At 37.6% G+C, this 19694-nt stretch overlaps 1 protein-coding gene and 1 long non-coding RNA gene across 2 annotated transcripts; both read right to left on the bottom strand.

Annotated features, from left to right (window-relative positions):
- LOC109949134 lies at nucleotides 3238-7939 on the bottom strand. The gene is made up of 3 exons (XR_002271618.1): nucleotides 7859-7939; nucleotides 7220-7323; nucleotides 3238-5186 (listed from the first exon to the last, which is right to left on the bottom strand). It is a non-coding gene; the product is annotated as an uncharacterized LOC109949134 (long non-coding RNA).
- On the bottom strand, nucleotides 15399-18053 carry LOC109949358. Its single transcript, XM_020564783.1, has 2 exons — nucleotides 16651-18053; nucleotides 15399-16440 (listed from the first exon to the last, which is right to left on the bottom strand). Exons 1-2 carry the CDS (start codon nucleotides 16938-16940, stop codon nucleotides 15399-15401), a joined length of 1332 nt encoding a protein of 443 aa, XP_020420372.1. The 5' UTR covers nucleotides 16941-18053.

A 19694-nucleotide genomic window follows, 5' to 3' on the forward strand; every position in this document is an offset into this window, starting at 1 on the left:
TTTTTAATTCTAAAAAAAAAATTATAAATTTATAAAAAAAAGGCCTCTTGCAAGCACGGAAGCACATCCGAAGAGGCTAGTTAATTACTGAAATAAACAGAATTTTAGCTAACAAATGCTAATTAAGGCATTAGTAGTCTAAGTGAGAAGACGGTGAAGCAAGATAGAACCAACAGAAACCACATGATCAAGATTCCAAACCTTCTAAAACCAATAACTAATATATATTGCCTGTACTGGAAACGAAATTGAACTCTACATTCATCAGTTTGTGCAGCAACAAACTGAACCATGATAATTATATATAGCAAACAAGGATCATTAATTCAATATCCTTAACAAAAATAAAATATAGCAATATCAACAGTGAACAAAAGATGGCAGTAAAATGACTCAATAATATCTAATCAAAGACGTACGGATTCCCAGCTCTGCTCCTCAAGTCCTTACATTACAGGTTGTTTTCTACTACCTGTAATCCCACTTTTTTTTTTTTGGTTACATGTAATCCCTCCTTCCATCCGCTTTTTCTTTTTCTTTTGTTTTTAATTATTCCGCTTGCATTCTTGGGTTTTGTCTGGTTTGCTTTTTCATGATGCATGAAGGCTACTTCATGTTTGGCTTCTTCCTGCAAAACCCAATTATATTATGTGAGAAACTAGATCCAAATGCTAATAAAAACACTTATACACATGCAAACAATTGAGTCTCTTGATTCATGGTCATTAAACAAAGAAAAAAAAAATCAATTTCATGTAAACATATTTCTTTTACCTCATGCATCAAAGAATTCTCATCCAAAGTGGTGTCATCTTCTTGTTTTGGCTGCTTCATGCTTGCTGCACTCTTACTTTCTTCGGGTTCATAATCCCCGCATTCTCTGAGAGTCGTAATCATTGTAAACAATAAAATCTAACGTGCAGATTAAGGTTATGATTAAAACACGAGAAATATGAAGAAAACTTACGGAGTAAAGCTGAGCGTAAGCCTGAACCAATTACGAACATCGATTTTCACACGAAGAACAGTTGAATGCAAGGTCTCTATCATTCCTTGAACAATTTGAAACGTGGTGATACAAAGATGTTGAACCTCATCACATTCTTCGTTAGTACCAGTCTTAACATGAACGAAGTCTTGGTTCCCAAGATGAACCAAATAGTCAGTCACAAGACCATCAAATTGCAAAGGCGGATCAGCAATGTCAAGGCCGTTCAATTTAAATTGCCGGACTAGTGAATATGCAATATCACCGTCATCAACTACCTTCCTCCTCAAGGAGTATGCTATAATCTCATCCTCCTTAAAACGATTTAAGGCATATATAGTCTCACCTACAACCACGGCTCTCCCTTGGAAAGGAGTACAAGTGCCAATTTCAACTTGTTTCCAATTCTTTCTACCCACGTGAAAAGCAACGACATCAAAGTTTCCATGCAAGTCAGACAATGTATACAAAATAACGCCATAACCAACGGCATAACCAGTTACCGCCATAGTAAACTTATAAGAAAATGGAAACGAAGGCATTTGCACCCAATCCTTCTTATTAGGGTTGCATTTCCCAAAGAATAAGCCTGAACCTTGTACAAATTCTGTTTCGGTTTCAAGAAAATAAAGTGTGCCATATGCCGACACAACTGTTCCATGCTGCTTAAACTGTACGGTAGAAGGTGTTAAGCGATCTAATGCCCTAGTTTTTGTATCAAAGATATACCCTCCAAATGAATCAACGCAAGGTTTATCCCAACCCTCCTCTGAAAACACATATAGTTGGGAGCGGTCGAAAAGCCTTGCACCCAAATGGGTAGAACCACTAAACTTGGCTACACGTGCTACTTGTGCACCCATATCATCAACTTCTCCTCCAAATTTGAATTTAACTTCATATATGGCATTAGTGTATTTGCCCCTAATGAAAGTTACCATTAAAAACAAAGATCTATCGTCCCCCTGATTTACCGTCGTTGATGCATTCTCAACCATGGGCAAGCTGGACAGAGAAGAGAGATATACAAAACAAGTCAAATTAATCTTTCCCAAAAACTTCCAGACCTGGAGAGAATTAATGAATCAACCAAGATCAAAGCTACACAATCTACTTTTGTAGGCATATAGCAAGGTAAATATTGTATAAAAAATAAAAAAAAACAGCGATGAACAAAAATTAAGAAGATGAAATCCACTATTAAGCCGTGCACTGACCCATGTTTCCGACTGTCGGCCCTACTGGGGCGTAGTAGGCGAAGCTGCTTCGAAATCAACTTCTTCAAATCGATCAGTTGAATTTTCTGGGCCAAAAGAGCGGCTAGATATTTCTCGTTCTCCCCCAGTTCCTGCAGAGACTTCTCCATCGCCCATATCTTGCGCAGAGATTTCTTGATCTTCGATGTCTTGGCAAAGGAGCTCAATCCTGCCATGAAAGCCGGTCGTCAAGGGCATGGTCTTGACCCGAGGTGAGCTCAGCAGCCCATGATATTGCAATGCTAAATTGAGGCAAAAGGGGAATTTAGGGGTTGGTTGTGGGTATGAAAATATAATCTAAAGCGTGGAATTAATTCAATTGATCAATATGCTTTCCATTCATCCGTAAAGTCATGTATTCATATAATGACCTAATTAATCTTGATAGGAGCAGGAAACTTTTTTTAAAAGATTATTTTTATTTTAAGGAAGAATCAGGAAACTTTTATTAATATTATTTTAATCAAGGAAGAAACAGGAACCTTTTTATTGTTGATCAAATAAAACGCAGGAACCTTTTTTTTCTTTTCCTTTTTCGGTTGAGAGAAAACAGGAAACTTATAATTGTTTTTGAATATGCATATGGTATTTATATGTACGACTTACTTTTCTATTTGGTTTCCCGTTTTAAAATTTCTAGAGTTACCTGTTTGTTTATTTGTTATCCTTTTTATGATTTTTTTTGGGGTTTACTGGTGAGATTAGGTTTTAGGGCCAATTGAGGAAGTCGTTTAGTTCAAAGCCCTATATAATTGACCTTCTTCTTTGATTTTATTGCTTCACTCTCGTTAATCAAAGGTGCTGGTGGACTGGATCTCTCTTTGACACCATCGTTTTTGCTTCATTGTCCCAGATAATCAAAGGTTAGCTCATCTCATGCTTTCTCAGTTATATTTTAGTTTTTGTTTTCTTTTCTTTTGAACATTGTAGTAGTATTTTTTTCTATTTGGTTAGAGTTGTGCATCTCAGTTTTCTTAGGATGTACACTGCTGCTTTTTTTTTTTTTTTTTTTTACCTTACTCTTCTTTTTGAGCTCAATGTGTTTTTCTAAGGATACTGTTTGCAATGTGTACCTTGTTTGCTGGCTAATTAAAATTTTACCTTACTCTTTTTTTTTTTTTACCTTACTCTTCTTTTTGATCTCAGTTGCTGGAGAAGGTGCAATGTGTTTTATTAAATGTTTCTTTGTTTCTATCTTTTCTTGCAGATTACTTTCCTTGCTAAGAATTCTTTTCGGTAAAATGGATTACCTGAGAGAGTTACCTGACTTTATTCAACGGTTGCTGCTTCGTGGCAATAATTCACAGGACATGGTCGTTGGTTCTGGGCTTTGTTGTTACAGTTTCAAGTTGAATAATAGAATTTCTCAAGAATTGTATGAGGGGAGTTTGTATATATCTTCTGATCTTCGCGGGGAACTGATAGATGTGGTGTTTGTAAAAGTTGCTAGACGAGAAGATGCAATAAAAATATTTCGAAATACTGCCGCAGCTAATGATGGTGTTGTTTTAAAGTATTTGGTTAGATTTTGTAAAAATTATTGGCCATAGTTTTGTTTTAATTGTATTTGACGTAAATTCTTCGTATTGTTTGTAGGAAGTTGATTAAGGGTGTTGGTCGTATACATTCTAAGGGGTTATATCATGGTGGGTTGGGTTCGGAGAGTAATTATGTATTTATTGACAAATGTCTGAAAGGTAATTAACATTGAGGGAGATTTGTATGAGTATGAATTTAAAGACGGCCGTGAGTGGCAAAAGAAAGCAGATATTACGGACCTTTTAGGGATGTTGGACAACTGGTTCGAATCGATACTAGCGGGGGGCAAAAGAAGTTGGCTGGAATGTCAACACTTCTTTGATTTTGTCAACCGTGCTAAGAGAAACAAGAAGTTGGAGTGAGTTGTCTATCTCTTTTATTTTATTTTATTTTATTTTTTTCACTTCATTTCTTTCTTATAGGATATTGTTCTTTTTGTCCTTTCAGCTATGATGAATTTGTGAAAAAAGTGGTGGGTCATCCGTTTTTGTTAGATGCTGATAAAAGGATGCGTCTCTTTGATCACTATGAAACTACGAGGAGTGGTCGAACTGGTATAAAAGTCGAATTCGCGTTGGCAAGACCCGCTTTTGACATTTTCAAATCCTGGAACTCTACTTCAACCCTTAATAACATGGATAAATTTATGTTGGGTGTTTATAACCATAGAAACTCCTCCCCATCAAGAAAACAAAAGAAATCTGTCGTCATCAAAAATATAAAATCCCGTATAAAACCGCGTGTAAATTACAGTGGGGATGTGGAGGATCTTCTTAGGTACCTTAGGAATTTGTATCATCATTATCATCAACATGGTTTGGCTGCTGGTTCTATGGAGGATGTGGATCGTGGTGTTACAACTCATTTTCGTGGGTTTTTGGAGCTGCTTTACATGCATTTAGAACTATCCTAGTGTTATTTTATTTTGTATATCAAAGATTTTATGGCTTTATTTTATTTTGTATATCAAAGATTTCATGGCATCAGTAGATTAAAGATTTGAATATTAAAACAAGTACATGCGCTACATATTTCTTTCCTGCAGTTACAAAGTTAACTACTACCAATAATTTATTCATGCAATTACAAAGTTAACTACAACAGCAAAACGAAAAATTCACGCTAAAATTTTATGAATCAATTTTGAAAAAGAACCATACTGCTCCTTTGATCACATTCAATGCAAACCCATATATAAATAAGTGAAATAAAACATAGGAACTACATTTTGAAAAAGAAAAAGAATTACCACTCAATGGCTTCGGCAATGGTTATCAGTTCAAACAGTGTAATCAGAGAAAATTAAATCCAATAAGTAAGCCATTCGTGGTGATCGTCAGCACGAGACTCTGCCAGCAGAATTATCCTCCTCTCTGATCTCATTCTTCTCATGCATGGGTCATCTGTTGAATTTTCAAACAACTTGCATGAAAATATGATTCATTAAAAAGATGCATAAGCATAAGGAATGATCCAAAACTAACCACTAGGGTTTTAGCTAAATAGCTACAGAATTAAGTATATTTTTTGAATCTTCTACACAAATGCCTTATACATTTGGGGGCAAAGAAATTTGTAATGTGCCTTATACATAGCTAGATTCAGACAACAGGGGATGCATTCTCCTTTCGTAAGTACTGAATCTGACCAAGCAAGTACTTTTAACAGTCGAGTAGCTTCACACAACATATAGAGGCCTTTCAATTGTTCAGCTGATTTAGTTCTGTGCAAGGGTCATCTCAAATTAAGAATGACCCACCATCATATCTGTTGAAAAACTAATGCTCATTTGTTCTACAAAGTTCTAGAAAAGTCAAGAGCTCACAATAAAGAAGTTGCATGGCGGCAAAACAAAATGAATATGGTAGAATATTCTAGAAAAAGTGACAAGTGAATGGCTAAAGTATCGCAGCGGAAGAAACCTCTAGAGCAAGACTACAAACACGTGGTTGGGAGAAAGTGCCCAAGTCGGTGGACCAAGGCTAAGTTGGCAAACAATCATCTATAAATAGGCATGCAATCTACAATGAAATGTGGAGTGAACAAATAAACTCCCAATCTATGCGGGAGCCAAGAGCTACCCAAACTAAGCCATGTTGAGGAGGCCAATAAGCCTATATAAGCAAGAAAGAAGGCCATTAAGTCAATAAGCTATGAAGAAGGCCACTTAGCTTACACCTATGTACTATTCTCCTCCAATGTAATAAAATCACTTTATTTCAACTATTGCCTATTGTCCTAAACCCTTTCACCACATAAACCAACAATGGTATCATAGCAACACCACTCACAATCACCCTACAATCTAACAAGCGGTATCAGAGCGTCACAAACGCTCATCACACACTTTCTAAAATTCCAACAATATCAAAAATTGATTAAATTAAGAGAGACATGGTGAACTTCTCATAAATAAAAGGCAACTTACTGAGAGCATCAGCCAGCTCAAGAAAAAGCTCGCTAAAATGCTCACGCTTATATTTCTCACTCCCTCAACCTTGTGGATTCTCTAACTAATTTTTCTAGGACAAGCCCTGCACATCAAACAGCTTTCTAAACATCCATCCAAGAAATCTGAGTGATTTTTCATCCTAAAATAAACAGTCATGTTAAGCCACTTGGATGTGGTACATCATTATTCTAAATGACTTCACACAATTTGATAATGAGCCAGAGGAAATTCTGTTGGAAGACCCTCTAAAATCTTTTATAAAGCATGAGCAGTATGAAGTTCAAAATCAATAAAGTACAGGTGGCTTTTTTTAAATTTTTTTTAAAAACAGTATTACCACATGAGAACAACATTTATCTGAAATAAATCAGCTTTATCAACAGTGAATCAAATTCTTTGTTCATAATAGATCTTAAATGAACACTTCTGTCAAGATTTGCACCTAATTTTGAATCCCCTAACCAGTTAGAAAGGCTACCTGTCAACACTACTATTAACCTTGATCATGCAAGTCTATCAATCATAGGTTCCTTCACATAGATGCCATAAACTTTGTCTGAGCAAATTCTATTCCAAGAAGTATCCATCACTAGTTACATCTATTTTCTAATTCAGGATCGGCCGAAACAAATAACTAGTGGGCAGCACATCCAACATTCCCCAAAGTTCAGTAGAATTCGACAGGGACAAAACTTATACTGGTTCCACAACATAACGTATGTACCCTGCATCTTTTTCATCATTCCTTCAGAAACCCCATTTCTAAATTTTCAATCTTCAACTCCTTTTCCAGATCTTACCCTATTTTGCATCATCAAGCTTCTAAAGTAGGACAAGCTTTACTGTTCCAAAGTACACACGAACACCCAGCCTTTAGTTATAATATGCCAAGCATTACAACATCCAATCCAGATAATAGAAAGTTTCTAGCACTCACAACAACGCTTATGAGCTCATGTCAAAATTAAGATCTGAACAACTTACCCGCGCACTGAGGCCTCCGTTACATTAGCCTTGTCAGCCAGAACAGGATCCTGTGAACCCATGATCCGAAAATAGTGTCTATGAACTGAATAGGGCCTTGTATCCTATAAAAAGAAGAAATAACAAATTCAGACATTCTTGAATCTTGTCAGATGATCCTCCAAAGAACAGCAGGCAGCCATATTTATCGTTATTGGGCCTGAATTTTTGCACTGTAAATATAGATATATATGCTCTATTTAACATAACTTTCAAGTGCAGAATTGAATTTTAAAAGGAAACCCTAGTGGTTAGTTTTCTTTCCCACAAATGATTGTTCTACCTCATTGCTCAGTAAACAAAAACCCTTAACCAACTGAACCCAAAAAATATCACAATTAATAAAATGAAATGATAGCTTTTAACCCTTCTTGTAGAAAATAATACTTGAACTACGAAAAAGTCGGAATTAGACATCAAATGAACTCCAATCCAGAAAAAAGAAGAAAGATTTTTACTGTTTAGAAAGAAACAAAAAGCCATTATTCCAGAGACCCTATATCAGAACAAAGAAACCATTTTGTGGAGAAGAAAGAAGAAAACACCCAGAGGAAATACATAATTAGACTGAGAAAATGTAAAATCTACTGATACACCTACCTGCAGAAGGAAATGCTGCGCAGAACAAATGGGTCTTGGATTGAGAGAAATTCAATATATTTCGAAGAAAAATAACAAAGGAATTCGTGGCAATTTGGGACACATGAAAATGTAATTGAGTAATGGGGTAAGGTAACTGTACGCTTGGCATTTAGGAGGAGGGGAGGAAGACAGAGAGCATGGCGGGAGAAAACTGTCAATGAGCTGTACATTCCTAATTAGTCTAAGTCAACTATTTGATTATGCAAGATTATAGGAACATAATTACTTTCCTAGAATAGTTTCCTAGGCTCTGTATATATAACCTTCCTATTTGTTATATATTAAGAAGAATGAAGTATTATTTTTTACCAATCTGATATGGTATCAGAGCAGTCAATCTTGACTGTCTCTTGCCCTAACCCTAATCGCTTCCGCAGCAACAGCCGTCATACAGACCCAGCACCAGCCCATATTCCATCTCAAATCACCGTTTTGCAATATTCCATCTATTACGCAGCACCAGCACCAGCACCAAAAGCAATATTCCATCTCACAAACCCAGCACCAAATACCACCCATATTCCATCTTACAAACCCATTCAAACCTTTCCTCTAGTCAAATCACGTTTTGCAATATTGCAAATCACTTTCCACTCACAGACCCATTCAAACCGTTCCCATTGTTCTTTTTTTTTCCCTTTCAACCCAATATTTCTTATTGCAAAACAGTTTGTCTTATTGCCTTTGTCCACCGTGCACTTGCTTTTCCTCAACTTGATATTTCTTTTTTGTCCTTTTTTCATTGGGTGTCAGCCAATATCATGGCCAACGATGATGGGTCAGCAAACACCAATCAATCCTTGGTGTCGGGAGGCTCCAAAACTACCACACAAATCGTCACTTTGCAGAGTGACACCTCCAACTTCTCCGCAGGAATCAAACTGGATGAGAATAATTATTCTCTATGGCATCAAATCATAGAGATGAAGATAGCTGGGCGAGAAAAACATGGCCACTTGACCGGTGATATTGCCCAACCTGCAGACACAGATCCCACATTTAATAAAATGGCGTGCATCGGATTGCCAAGTCAAGAGTTGGTTGTTCGACGCCATGCAACCTAATCAGATTAAACGATTTATTCGTTATGACACAGCAAAGCAAGTCTGGGCTGCAATCAAGCAAACCTATTCAGATGGTGCTGATGAAGCCAAGATTTATGACCTTCACAGACGGTCATTCATAATGAAGCAAGCTGGCGCATCAGTTGCCAAATATTACAGTGAGCTCATTGAGATTTTTCAGGAGCTTGATCAATTAAGTCCAAGCACCATGGAGCATCCGAAAGACATTGAGACTAGACGCAAAGAGGTTGATCGTCTCCGAGTTTATATATTTCTTGCAGGTTTGGACAATAATTTCGATCAAATCCGAGGAGAGATTTTGCGGATGGAGCCAAAACCCGAACTGGAGGCCGCATATGCACATATTAAAAGAGAGAGTAACCGACAGGGAACCATGTCTGAAGTTGGTGTAACCTCCGAAGCCACAACCTTGGCTACTGCAAGGTCCAAACAATCTCGGCCGAACAACTATAGTGTCGACCCTACTCGTAACCGGCCTCCAATGAAGTGTACCAAATGTGGTTTAGATAACCACACCATTAAGGGCTGTTATGAGATCATTGGTTATCCAGAAGGATGGGTCCACAAAGCGCGGAAAAAGGATTCTACCAGAGCCTCATTTGCATTCGCTCAGTCATCCGAGGAGACTGCATCAGAACCTCCATCAGGTACATATGGCTCCAAGGCCTTGGCCACCTCAGGTACCTCTTGCACATCTTCACTTACTTGTAATAGATCATGGATTATTGACACTGGCGCCACTGATCACATGACATCTAGTTTTACTGGGTTGCACTCTACCAAACCATCAAGCCAAACACATATTACCAGTGCCAATGGAACCACCTCCCAAGTTATGGGAGAAGGGTCTTTATCTCTTACATCTTCATTAAGTCTTGATCATGTCTTAGTTGTCCCTTCACTCGACTATGACTTGTTATCTGTTCCTCAAATCATTGATTCCCTTAATTGTACCGTGTGTTTTTGGCCATTGTATTGTCTATTTCAGGATCTTCTCACCAGGACCGTGATTGGATGTGGTACTAGGAGGGGAAAGTTGTATTATCTGGACTTGACAGAAGACAGCAGTACAAGATTGAGTCAGACACATCATGTGAGAGGAGATGAGTCTATCAGGATGAAGAAAATTTGGCTATGGCATAGACGATTAGGTCATGCTTCTTTTGGTTATCTGAAACTTTTATTTCCAGATTTGTTTTCCCAGTTTGCTGAATCAGACTTTCATTGTGAAACTTGCATTTTGGCCAAAAGTCATCGTATTTCTTACCCATTAAGATTGAATAAAAGTTCTTTGCCTTTCATGATTGTCCATTCTGATGTTTGGGGACCATCACGAGTTCCCACTATTAGCGGTTTTAAGTGGTTTATGACATTTATTGATGATTGCACCCGGATGACCTGGGTTTTTCCCTTAAAGCATAAAAGTGATGTCACCGCCAAATTCAAGTTATTTTATCAATATGTTGCTACTCAATTTGACAAGAAAATCACTACGCTTCGGTCTGACAATGGAGGAGAGTACGTCAACCATGACCTACATAATTTTTTAAGTCAACATGGAATTGTTCATCAAACCACATGTGCCTATACACCACAACAGAATGGCGTCGCAGAGCGTAAGAATCGTCATCTCTTGGAGGTTGTTCGTGCCTCTTTATTTGAGGCCCGTATGCCTCATCATTTTTGGGGGGAGGCTCTTTGTTCTGATGCTTACCTCATTAATAGAACACCATCTAGCACTCTTCAGTATCAAACTCCATTTCAGACATTGACCACTCTCCTCACCATGCCATCCACACCAAATCTCGAACCACGTGTCTTTGGTTGTGTTGCTTATGTTCAGGTGTATCCACATCAGCGTGGCAAGCTTGATCCGTGTGCACTGCGTTGTGTCTTTGTGGGTTATGCTGACACTCAGAAGGGCTATAAGTGTTTCCATCCTCCTACTCAGACCATGCATGTTACCGCCGATGTGACTTTCCACGAGAGTGAGTTCTATTACTCAGGGGGAGTTTCTGAGCATCCTCTGCAGGGGGAGAGCTCTATCTTTGCAGAAGATACTCAGAGCATCCAAATTCAACAAACTGTTTTAGAGCAGTCAGTGTCCGAGCAACCAGCTACAGTAGTACAACAAGATCAAGAGTTACTGGAAACTCCATATGATGGTTCAGATAATTTCCCTCCTACTACAGTACCATCACCAATCATCCAATCAGGTCCTGAAGATTCCGCGCAGGTAACTGAGCATTTAAACTCCAACTTAAGCACTTTACATGAGTCGAGTCATACAGGAAACACAGGTTATCAGTTACCTATTCGTACCACTAGAGGGATTCCTAGACAACAGTATGACCCGGACCCAAAAATAAAAGTTAAATCCCTATTGCTAATCATGTGTCCCTACATAGGTTGTCTCCGTCATGTGCATCATTTGTATGTCAATTATCCACTGTATCTATTCCAAGTAATGTGCAGGAAGCTCTGAAAGATCCCAAGTGGACTCAAGCGATGAATGATGAAATGGAGGCCCTCCAGAAGAATTCCACTTGGAAGATGACTATCCTTCCCAAAGGGAAGAGAACAGTGGGTTGTAGATGGATATATACAGTAAAGTTCAAGGCAGATGACACCATTGAACGATACAAAGCAAGACTGGTGGCGAAAGGTTATACTCAGACTTATGGGATTGACTATGGGGAGACATTTGCCCCTGTAGCCAAGATAAACACAATTCGGGTACTTCTTTCTCTGGCAGCAAACCTAAACTGGCCATTACACCAGTTTGATGTCAAAAATGCCTTCCTGCACGGCGACCTAGAAGAAGAAGTCTATATGGATTCCCCTCCAGGATGCAAGATGGGGCCCAATACTAGCAACATGGTGTGTAAACTGAGAAAGTCTCTTTATGGCTTGAAGCAGTCACCCAGAGCATGGTTTGGAAAGTTCAGCAAATCAATGAAGGATTTTGGATACAAGCAAAGTAACTCAGATCATACTCTTTTCCTGAAACATAAGAAAGGTAAAGTCACTGCCCTTATTGTATATGTTGATGACATGGTAGTTACCGGGAATGACCCAATAGAAAAGGCAGCATTGCAGCACCACTTGGCAAGTGAGTTTGAAATGAAAGATCTTGGTGCTCTGAAGTATTTCCTAGGCATCGAAGTGGCTCGTTCAGAACAAGGAATATTTCTATCACAACGGAAATATATCCTTGACATTTTGACTGACACTGGAATGTTAGCCAGCAAACCAGCAGATACGCCAATGGAGTTGAATCATCAGCTTGGTGAATATCCTGATCAAGTACCCACCAACAAAGAAAGATATCAACGCCTTGTGGGTAAGTTAATCTATCTAGGACACACTAGACCTGATATAGCATATGCTGTAAGTGTGGTGAGTCAGTTCATGCATGCACCAAGTGAAGCCCACATGGATGCGGTAAACCGAATTTTGAGATACTTGAAGTCATCTCCTGGAAGAGGATTGATGTTCGCACGACATGGTCATCTAGATGTTGAGGGTCACACTGATGCAGACTGGGCGGGCTCTGTTACTGACAGGCGATCTACGTCGGGATACTTTACCTTTGTAGGAGGCAATCTAGTATCTTGGCGAAGTAAAAAACAGAAAGTAGTGTCAAGATCAAGTGCTGAAGCAGAATATCGAGGTATGGCACACGGAGTATGTGAGCTACTCTGGATAAGGAATTTGTTGGAGGAATTGGAGTTCAAACCTAAACATGCCATGCAACTGAATTGTGACAACAAAGCTGCAATAGACATTGCACATAATCCAGTGCAACATGATAGAACCAAGCATGTTGAAGTTGACAGACATTTCATCAAGGAGAAGCTCGAGGCAAAGATCATTAAGGTATCATTTGTTAAATCCGAAGATCAACTTGCAGATGTCCTTACCAAAGCAGTCACAGGCAGGGTATTTCACAGCTCACTTAGCAAGTTGGGCATTGATGACATATATGCTCCAACTTGAGGGGGAGTGTCAATGAGCTGTACATTCCTAATTAGTCTAAGTCAACTATTTGATTATGCAAGATTATAGGAACATAATTACTTTCCTAGAATAGTTTCCTAGGCTCTGTATATATAACCTTCCTATTTGTTATATATTAAGAAGAATGAAGTATTATTTTTTACCAATCTGATAAAAACGAGGCAGAGAAGGGCGAGTGGTGAGCGCTCGCCTTTTTGGTGCAATGAACCCGGCCATGTGACTCATCACGTGACCTTCCTTTTTTTTTTTTGGGGTACATTTCATGCTAGTGGTGAATTGATCAACAAAAATTTATATTTGCACATCTTTTTTCAAAGAAAAAAAAAATTTAAGCAGTAGTGATAGGTTTATGAGCACATCTGTTTAGTTTCCCTATTAATGATGTATTTTTTTTGGAGCTCATTACCATGTCTTATTTTGCCCTCGCTTTATGAATGCTTAGTTTTAAAAGAAAATAGGTCTGACAAAAAATGAAAAGAAAATAGAATTGGAGAGATCAAATGAGATGTATCATATAACGGGGATGGATAAATTTGGTGGAGGACGGGAGGCAATGAGAGAAGCAGAGTAGAGAATAGGGCAATTGAGGGGACTCCAACTCTCAGCCACGTTCTAGCATTATCCTATCAGAGTGCAGCAACAATGGAGGAAGGGAATGGTGGAGATGCAAGAAAGAGTTGAGAAAAGACGTAAGGCCACTTACTAGGGACGCTAAGGTTTTTAAATTTGTTTTTTCAGTTTTTGTTGTTGTTTTTAAGGATTATTGAAAATATAATAAATTAAAAAAATAGAATACACATGACAACATTCATTAATTGACATGACATGACACATCAACTGCCACATAAAGTTGGTTAGCGAAGGTAGTTAATGTTGTGTGTCTAAATAGCATTACTCTTTTTGTTTACTGAGCAATGAGGTAGAACAATCATTTGTCCTTGAATTGTTTGGACTTGAAAACCACAAGGGCCAAAGTGACCAAATTGAAATAACAGGGACCTTAGTGGTAAAAGTGGAAAACTAGAATGACAAAAAAGTGATTTTTTACCTTTTTTTTTTATTTTAAAGACGATATTCTACTTTAATATAATCTAAATTACGGTGAGAGTGATTCAAACTCGGGTGTAGAGTGGGGATCTCTAGCCAACTTGACTAAAGCTAATGTCTGCTTTTATGTTAGGACTTTTTTGTTTTTGGTTAAAAATGTGAGGACGTTCATATTACATTACATGCTAGTAGTGAATTGATTATTATAAATTATATTAGTTCCTTCCCCTTTTTTTCAAAGAAAAACAAATTATAGACGTAGTGATAGGATTATTAGCACATCTGTTTAGTTTCCTATAAATGAATTATTTAATTTTTTTGGTCATGGGCTGTCTTTTAGTCAAATAATCCTCATTTGTAAATAAGTACTGGTCCCTTTTATTACAACAAAGGCTTATTGGTTGGGAGGACTTAGGAGACATACGTATGAACGGTATAATAATGTGAGATTTTGTAAACCTTATGATGATTATACTTATGAACTTTTTATAATGTCATTTTCTTGAGTAGCCAAGATGAAACCTGTGCATACATCTTCATTCTTCTATGCAACGCAAAAGGCAACACACATCACATACCATGTCTTATTTCGCACTCGTTTTGTGAATGTTTTAAAAGAAAATAGAACTAGAGAGATCAAATGAGATGTATCATATCACTCATGATAAAGAAAGTTTGATTAATTAAATTGAATCCTTAACAAAAATTGGATCATTAATTCAAATATCCTTAACAAAAACAAAAGATAACAGTCAATGAGGGCCTAGATGGCAGTAAAATGCCTCAATACTATCTAATTAAAGACGTACGGAAGCCCTGCCCTGCTCTGCTCCTCAGGTACTTACATTACAGTCTACCTGTAATCCCACCTTCTTCTTTTTGGTTACATGTAATCCCTCCGTCCATCCACTTTTTCTTTTTCTTTTGTTTTTAATTATTCCGCTTGCATTCTTGGGTTTTTTCTGATTTGCTTTTTCATGATGCATTAAGGCTACTTCATGTTTGGCTTCTTCCTGCAAAACCCAATTATATTATGTGAGAAACTAGATCCAAATGCTAATAAAAACACTTATTGACAGGCAACCAATTAAGTCTCTTGATTCATGGACATTAAAGAAAAAACAAAATCAATTTCATGTAAACACATTTCTTTTACCTCATGCATCAAAGAATTCTCATCCAAAGTGGTGTCATCTTCTTGTTTTGGCTGCTTCATGCTTGCTGCACTCTTACCTTCTTTGGGTTCATAATCTCCGCACTCTCTGAGAGTTGTAATCATCGTAAACAACAAAATCCAACGTACAAATTAATGTTATTGATGAAAACAAGAGGAATGTGAAGAAAACTTACGGAGTAAAGCCGAGCGTAAGGGTGAACCAATTACAACCATTGATTTTCACAGGAAGAACAGTTGAATGTAAGGTCTCGATCATATGTCTCCTTCCTTCTTGTACAATTTGAAACCTGGTGATACAAAGATCTTGAACCTTATCACATTCTTCGTTAGTGCCAGTCTTAAAATGAACGAAGTCTTGGTTTCCCATGTGAACCAAATGGTCGGTTACAAGTCCATCAAATTGTGATGGCGGATCTGCAATGTCAAGGCCGTTTAATTCAGATAGCTGGACTAGTGAATATTCAATACCACCCTCATCATCTTCCTTAATCTCCAAGGAGTATGCTATGATCACCCCCACCTGAAACATATGTAAGGCATAGATAGTCTTGCCTATAATCACGGCCCTCCCTCGGAAAGGAGTACAAGTGCCAATTTCCACTCGTTTCCAATTCTTTCTACCCACATGAAAAGCAAGGACATCAAAGTTTCTGTGCAAGTCAGACAATGTATACAAAATAACGCCAAAACCAACGGCATAACCAGTTACCGCCATACGAAAACTATGAGAAAATGGAAACGAAGGCATTTGCACCCAATCCTTCTTATCAGGGTTGTATTTCCCAAAGAATAAGGCTGAACCTTGTACGAAGTCCGTTTTGGCTTCAAGAAAATAAAGTGTGCCATATGCCGACACAACTGTTCCATGCGGCTTAAACTGTACGGTAGAAGGTGTTAAGTGATCCAATGCCCTTGTTTTCGTATCAAATATATACCCTCCAAATGACTTAACGCAAGGTTTATCCCAACCCTCCCTTGAAAACACATATAGTTGGGAGCGGTCGAAAATCCTTGCACCCAAATGGGTAGAACCACTGAACTTGGCTACACGTGCTACTCGTGCACCTATATCGTCAACTTCTCCTCCAAATCTGAATTTGACTTCATATATGGCATTAGTGTATTTGCCCCTAATGAAAGTTACCATTAAAAACAAAGATCTATCTTCCCCCTGATTTACCGTCGTTGATGCATTCTCAACCATGGGCAAGCTGGACCGAGAAGAAAGATATACAAAACAAGTCAAATTAATCTTTCCCAAAAACTTCCAGACCTACAGAGAATTAATGAATGAAGCCAAAGCTACACAATCAACATAGCAAGATAAATATTTTATATTATATAATATATATAAAAAACAGCGATGCAAATGGGAAACAAAAATTAAGAAGACGAAATCCACTAGTAAGCCATGCACTGACCTTGGGTAAGGACGAACGGCCCCATGTTTGCGACTGACGGGGCGTAGTAGGTCAAGCTTCTCCGATATTAATTTCTTCAGCGCAGCTAGAGATTTCTCCATCTTTGATATCTTGCCCAGTTCGCCCAACGATTTCTCCGTCTTCCATATCTGTCCCAGTTCGCTCAGAGAGTTCTCCATCTCCGATATCTTGGGCAGAGATTTCTGGATCTTTGGTATCTTACCCAGGAGCTCATCCTGGCGTGATGCCATCGTCAAGGCATGGTCTTGACTGGAGGCTGCTGCGGCCATAATCTTGAATGCTAAATTGAGGCAAAAGGGAATTTAGGGTTGGTTGTGGGTATGAAATATAAGCTAAAGCCTGGAATTAATTCTATTGATCAATATGCTCTTTTATTCATCCGTAAAGTCATGTATTCAAATAATGGCCTAATTAATCTTGATAGGAGCAGGAAACTTTTTTTTTAAAATTATTTTTATGAAGGAAGAAACAGGAACCTTTTTATTTTTACCCAAATAAAACACGGGAAACTTTTTTTGTTTGTTTTAGAGAAAACATGAAAATTACTTTTCTATTTTAGTAGGTGTATGACCGCTTTACTCTATTTGGTTTCCCATTTTAAAATTCCTAGTGTTACCTGTTTGTTTATTTGTTATCATTTTTATGATTTTTTTGGGGTTTACAGGTGAGATTGGGTTTTAGGGCCAATTGAGGAAGTGGTTTAGTTCAAAGCCCTATTAATTGACCTTCTTCTTTGATTTTATTGCTTCACTCTCATTAATCAAAGGTGCTCGTGGACTTGATCTCTTTGACTCCATCGTTTTTGCTTCGTTGTCCAGATAATCAAAGGTTACCTTATCTCATGCTTTCTCAGTTATATTTTGTTTTTGTTTTCTTTTATTTTGAACGTTGTAGTAGTATTGTTTCTATTTGGTTAGAGTTGTGCATCTTAGTTTTCTTAGGAAGTATACACTGCTGTTTTTTTTTTTTTTTTTTTTTAAATTTATTTTTTTACCTTACTCTTCTTTTTGAGCTCAAGTGTTTTCTATGGATACTGTTTGTTCTTACAAGTATACTTTTTGCAAGATGTTGAATGATTTGGAAGGCTAAAGTGCATTGCAATGTGTACTGTGTTTGCTGGCTAATTAAAAGTTGCTGGAGAAGATGCAATGTGTTTTATTAAATGTTTGTTTGTTTCTATCTTTTCTTGCAGATTACTTTCATTGGTAAGAATTCTTTTCAATAAAATGGATGACCAGATAGAGTTATCAAACTTTGTTCGACGGTTGCATGATCAAAATAATTCAAGGCACAAGGTCATTGGTTCTAGGCTTTGTTATTACAGTTTCAAGTTTAATTTAAGAAAAATTTCTCAAGATTTGTACAAGGGGCATTTGCATTTATCTTTTAATCGTCGCCCGGGGGGGGGTTGTTGTGGTGTTGGGGTCACAGATAAATGTGGTGTTTGTGAAAGTTGCTCGAGAAAATGCAAAAAAAATATTTCTAAGGACTGCTGCAGCTAATGATGGTGTTGTTTTAAAGCCGTGGACTTATTTGTTCTCCCGACAAAAGCAGAACTTCTTTTGCAATCATTTTGTGAATGCTCAGTTTTAAAATAAAATAGAATTAGAGAGATCAAATCAGATGTATCACCTCACTCATGATAAAGAAAGTTTGATTAAATAAATTGAATCCTTAACATAAATTGTATCATTAATTCAAACTAAAGATAACAGTCAATAAGGGCCAAGAAGGCACTAAAATGCCTCAATACTATCTAATCAAAGACGTACTTACATTACAGGTTGTTTTCTACTCCCTGTAATCCCACCTTCTTTTTTTTTGGTTACATGTAATCCCTCCTTCCATCCGCTTCTTCTTTTTCTTTTGTTTTTAATTATTCCGCCTGCATTCTTGGGTTTTTTCTGGTTTCCTTTTTCATGATGCATTAAGGCTACTTCATGTTTGGCTTCTTCCTGCAAAACCCAATTATATTATGTGAGAAACTAGATCCAAATGCTAATAAAAACACTTATAGACGTGCAAACAATTGAGTCTCTTGATTCATGGTCATTAAAGAAAGAAGAAAAAAAATCAATTTCATGTAAACACATTTCTTTTACCTCATGCATCAAAGAATTCTCATCCAAAGTGGTGTCGTCTTCTTGTTTTGGCTACTTCGTGCTTACTGCACTCTTACCTTCTTCGGGTTCATAATCCCCACACTCTCTGAGAGTCATAATCATCGTAAACAATAAAATCCAACGTACATATTAATGTTATGATTAAAACACGAGAAATGTGAAGAAAACTTACGGAGTAAAGCCGAGTGTAAGCATGAACCAATTACATACATCAATTTTTACACGAAGAACAATTGAATGTAAGGTCTCGATTATTCCTTGAACAATTTGAAACGTGGTGATACAAAGATGTTGAACCTCATCACATTCTTCGTTAGTGCAAGTCTTAACATGAATGAAGTCTTGGTTCCCCAGATGTACCAAATAGTCAGTCACAAGTCCATCAAATTGCAAAGGCGGATCAGCAATGTCAAGGCTGTTCAATGTAAATTGCCGGACTAGTGAATATGCAATATCACCGTCATCAACTACCTTCCTTTACAAGGAGTATGCTATAATCTCATCCTCCCTAAAACGATTTAAGGCATATATAGTCTAAGCTACAACCACTGCCCTCCCTTGGAAAGGAGTACAAGTGCCAATTTCAACTTGTTTCCAACATCAAAGTTTCCATGCAAGTCAGACAACGTATACAAAATAACGTCATAACCAGTTACCGCCACAGTAAACTTATAAGAAAATGGGAACGAAGGCATTTGCACCCAATCCTTTTTATCATGGTTATATTTCCCAAAGAATAAGCCTGAACCTTGTACGAATTCTGTTTCGGTTTCAAGAAAATAAAGTGTGCTATATGACGACACAACTGTTCCATGCTGCTAAAACTGTACGGTAGAAGGCGTTAAGCGATCTAATGCCCTAGTTTTTGTATCATATATATACCCTCCAAATGAATCAACG

This window comes from Prunus persica, chromosome G5 (assembly GCF_000346465.2).
Source record: "Prunus persica cultivar Lovell chromosome G5, Prunus_persica_NCBIv2, whole genome shotgun sequence".
NCBI lineage: Eukaryota > Viridiplantae > Streptophyta > Magnoliopsida > Rosales > Rosaceae > Prunus > Prunus persica.